Source organism: Frankliniella occidentalis, unplaced genomic scaffold (assembly GCF_000697945.3).
Source record: "Frankliniella occidentalis isolate FOCC.00 unplaced genomic scaffold, Focc_3.1 Scaffold3, whole genome shotgun sequence".
In the NCBI taxonomy this organism is placed as follows: domain Eukaryota; kingdom Metazoa; phylum Arthropoda; class Insecta; order Thysanoptera; family Thripidae; genus Frankliniella; species Frankliniella occidentalis.
This window is the reverse complement of record NW_026267133.1, coordinates 2,953,480-2,958,078: the sequence shown is the minus strand read 5'-3', so window position 1 is coordinate 2,958,078 and position 4,599 is coordinate 2,953,480. Positions and strand designations below refer to the sequence as shown.

The window sequence follows — 4,599 nt, the reverse complement described above, 5'->3', positions numbered from 1 at the left end:
CGACCACTTCCCGCGCTGGCCCCGCGACACACCCACGGCGTCGGCGAAACTTGAAACTCACTCCTTCGCGCACCCTCCATAAAGCAAGCGAAACATCCAAACTAGTTTCCAATCGTGGCCGCTTTCAGGGGAGGCCTGGCAGATGAACGGCTACGCATCCTCCCCGGGGGCCCCGTGCCGCCCCGCGCCTTGGACCGAGACCAAAGCAGCTTAAAAGGCACGGGCACGTGTCACCAGCCAAACCCTAGATGGGTAAACTACTTGGCGGATTATCGATGTTAATTCTAAAAAGCGATTTCATTAGTTGGCCACATATGTGCCATATTTCTTTCTGGAATTTATAAATGTCTACATTTACAAACGGGCAATAATACGCTCTCAGTGTCCCCTTCCCTCAAGTTCGATTGAACATGCAAAGACTGTCAGCGACGAACTGTACCGGAATCGGAATTTAGTATTGAAAAAAATATTTGTTCGAATTACTGCTAGCTTTGACATTTGACGCGCTGGACTGACAATTGCGTTTAAGTCTCCGTAAGAGTGCTTTTGCAGTTACTGGACTCAGTGGGGTGCTAAAGATTTCAAGACTTGAGTGCCTTTGTTGAGGGCTCATATTCGAGCCCGAAGGAGGGCGTCCTCACTCCTCACACTCACCTGTCGTCATGTGTTCGATGAGCCTCTCCAGGTCGGGGCTGAGCCTCCGCTCTTCCTCCTCCTGGGAGCCGAAGTCGAGGGCTTGGAACAGTAAGATTCCTAAGCATTCCACCAGCTGCAACACAGGAGAAAACAAACAATCAGTTCACCGCAATATCCAAAGTGCTTTACACATTCTTTTACCAAGTTATATTTTTGATCAAGTTCAATTTTGGAACCTTTTTTTCCTTTTTATGGCACATCAAATGTTGGACGCAACTCGACGCCCCATTCCAATGCATGGTATTTTTCGGACACTTTGCTGACATGGACCCTTGAGTTGCTGCCAGTAAGTTCACCATCACTCGTGACACTTTCACACACGGAAGGTGCAGCAGGAGAGAGGGTTGTTGACCCGCCATAGGCGGCCATAGGCGCCACAGCGTTCATTAGAGCAGAGGGCCCACACGATGCGCGCGCACACAAGAGTCTTTTCAACAATCGCACTCCAACAATGACGCAATAGAGCGCCTTTCAGACCAGCCCTGCCCTTCACAGCACTCTATCCAATGCTCCCGTCTATCTCTCCTCTCTCTCTCTCTCCTGCTGAGCTTTGCTCGTCACTTTCTTCCAGCTCTCCCTGGACAACACAACACACTCACACATCCGCGGGGATCATCCCGAACATCCAATCCATCAATCGAACACACGATATTAAAAGTCATCCTCACCGGTTCGCTGTTCCTCTACCCTCTCCTCTCGTCGCCCTTCTGACTGACATCCTGATGGATATTGTGTATACTAGGCCGAAGTGCGCCCGGCCAGACCAACGTCTCCCACGATACAGCCTTCGCAAAATCTCCGTTTAGTTATCACCCGCGTTGTAAATTTTTTAAAAAATGTTTTTACTTGATTAATAACACAAAAAGTGCTGGGTACACGTCAAATTGGAAGGAAAAAAGGATGTTTTCTCAAGATCATATTCCTGCCCTAGTCCCGGTGCAGCCCTTTACAGTCGCTGGAATGTCGTCTGGGCTAATTCTGGAAAAATATGAAAGCAGAGAAAACTTCTGCCGCATTTCGAAATAGGTTACGATCCATGGCAGACAATAGGCAAATAAGAAAAGACTACAAACTTCTCACATGCTCAGTTCAGGCCCATCTGGCTATCGCGTAGAAAAATCAAAACAATGAGTGTCGGTATGGTCTGTTTTGTGCCCCCTCCGCTCACTGTCACTTTCTGCCCGGCACTTGACCGCGTCTCGTCGGTGCGACCGTTACAGACCACAGACCATCCTAATGGATTGACCCAACCGGCTGGCTACGCACAATATTTTTCATACCGATAAGGGACGACGACGGTTCGATTTGATCGATTGATCGGATCGGGCAGAGAGAAAACCGGCTTAAATAATCTTGCGCTTCTTTTAATCGGGGTCCCCACGACCGCGCCAGGTAACATCACAATCCAAAGATGATGGGGCAGCTCTCGGACAGTAGTCTGCTGCCGGAGCCGGCGCGCGGTGCCGGAAAAGGAAACAGTCGAAAACAGGAGACCATCACTCGTGAAACTATTTCCAAATCCGACAACACGTCGTCTGGCAAAGTCGTCCGCTGCCGCCAGCCAAGGTTTTAGAGAATGTTTATTTGCAGAAGTGTGCGGCAGCTATTCCCTGCCCATGAAGATTACGTCCTCTCCTGGACTTGGAATTAACGCTCCCCGCTTTATGGGGTGGTAATTATGGTGCCTTGGAAGATAAGAAGAGGAGTGACCACACAGCGCGATCGGCCACGCACACGCACGAGCGTTAGTATTTGCCACAAATAAACTTTCTCCAGTTCCAGTGTCACATCACCTTGCAAGGAGGACAACCTGCTTCGCTACAGCCGCCGTTTTCCAACAACCCCCTGACCCTTTTCGACTTTGAACTTTCGTTTCATACACATATTAATGTAGATGGGCTGTAATACATATAGCATTGTAGAAAAACAATGACTGTCAAAAAAATAACGTTATCAAAAAGACAGAACTACTTAAATCAAAGTGAGTCGGCACGCCGCACCGCGTCCTATCGGGCGGCTTGATCGCTTCAGCCACCATCAGCGCGTCACCATCATGTGCGGCTGCCGCACGCGTGTGCCGCACGCGTGTGCAAGGCGTGTGCAGTGCACGCACGCACCCACTGCAGCGTGCAGCGTGGAATACATCATTTGTAACCGGAGAGGAGAGGCGTTTCATAAGCCTTTATCTCGCGATCACCCGCGATAGCCCGCCCGCCCCGCGCACAGGGCAAAACTGTTACAGAAGGTATGTTGGCACGGGGAAACTTTTGGAGGGAAACCGAGGAAAACGTATATATAAAGGTTGGAGATTTTCCTTTTTTTTTTTTTTTTGCCGCAGTGTCATTAATTACGAAGTGCCTCGCAGCTCGTTGTGACCGCTGCCGGCCGCGCAGCAGACCCCCACCACTCCTCTACCACCTCGCCACTCCCCTCCTCCCTCCGCCAAACGCCCACCGGACAGCACGACAGTCTAGTTAGTTGTGCAATTTGGCGTTCATAGATTTAGACGGGCGGGCTCGCCGAGTAGTGTGTTTTGGCACGTCTGAGTCGTGCGCCGGCTATTTGAAGGCAGCAGGCGCCTCGCCGCCACGCCCCGCCCCACCACGCCCCACCACGCCCCACCACGCCCCAGCCACGCTGACCACCCGGAGGGTTTGCAATGGCGTCACCCCGTTCGATTTTTGTGTAATGTCGCCGCTAATAACTAAACGGTCCGTGGGCTGCACGATCCGCACAGCCGATAAAGTGCCTCTCCGCTACCACTCATTGTCTGACGCGTGGCGTTTCTGACCTGTATGCAACGCCGCGCAACGCCCGGGGAAGGTTCACTACTCACGTCTGTCGGGGGGCCGACCAGGCACCATGGCAATTATCATACTGAGTTTGATAGGGGCGGAGATGTGACCATTCTGCACACTGTGAAACAAAAGTAGGTAGGTTTACAGGAAATTTTTCCTTGACGCAAGTTGTAAAATTAAAATTTGTAATCATAAAAATACATGTGGTATGTATCGACTACAAATCCCTTGGGGAGTAAAAAATGTGCTGACGTAAATTTACAACTTAAATTATAATTCGAGTTTACATTTTACAACAATATTTTTCACAGAGCACTTGGAGAACAAATCTGTAACCTAGCAAGCATTTTTACGATCGCTTTTTGTGCACGGATTGGTCACTGTCTCTCAAGACAGAAAATCCTTCGGTATGAACATACTCGCAAAAGAAGGCAATAAAAAAAACTTAAAATTCTTCGTCAATTTCCAACGTGTGGTGGTTCAGCAGGTTTCATGCCGGTCAACGAGAAGTCCGCCAAGTAGTAGTAGTCTCACGGACGATACGTTCTCCTCGTCAACGTGACGGTGTCAAACAACAGACGGCATACCGACTGCAACTGTCGAAGCGACGACCACCGTGCCGCCGCGGAGGAGGCCGGTAGGAGCGCACACGGTGACCTCTGCCGGCGAGGGTCTCTAAGCGGTGCAGCGGCGGTCGCCTCATACAAACCGGTTGCAATGGGTCAGTGCTATTGACTCGGCGGTACAGGCCGTGACCCCCAACACACCCAGCACAGTATCAATCCGAAGACCGCCGCCCGACACGGTAAGGAGAGCAAAGGGAGAGGCCCCGCGAGCAAGAGTCATTGAGGGGAGAGAGAGCGAGATAGAGTGAGAGAGAGGGGGGGGGAGCGTGTAGTGGGGTGAAATCGGGAGATTATTTCCGAATCAGCGGAGTAGAGTAGGCTGCTGCCGCTGCCTCCCCGGGGCACCTGTGTTTAGCCCGTCTAGCTGGAGGAGAGAGAGGAGAGAGAAAAGGGATTCCTGCATCGCACACCTCCCCCGGGCGCCACGTGCACTAAATCTAATTGGAGGTATATAAGCACCGCGCCGCTCGTTGTGAAGT

At 51.2% G+C, this 4,599-nt stretch overlaps 1 protein-coding gene across 1 annotated transcript in view; it reads right to left on the bottom strand.

The window, feature by feature from the left end:
- LOC113204644 (protein spire) overlaps window positions 1-4,599 on the bottom strand; it is a gene marked incomplete in the record, with an annotated part of 243,059 nt that overhangs the window by 102,820 nt on the left and 135,640 nt on the right. Inside the window, 1 exon segment of the mRNA XM_052266847.1 lies at window positions 655-769. Within this exon segment, the coding sequence (XP_052122807.1) occupies window positions 655-769 (115 nt within the window).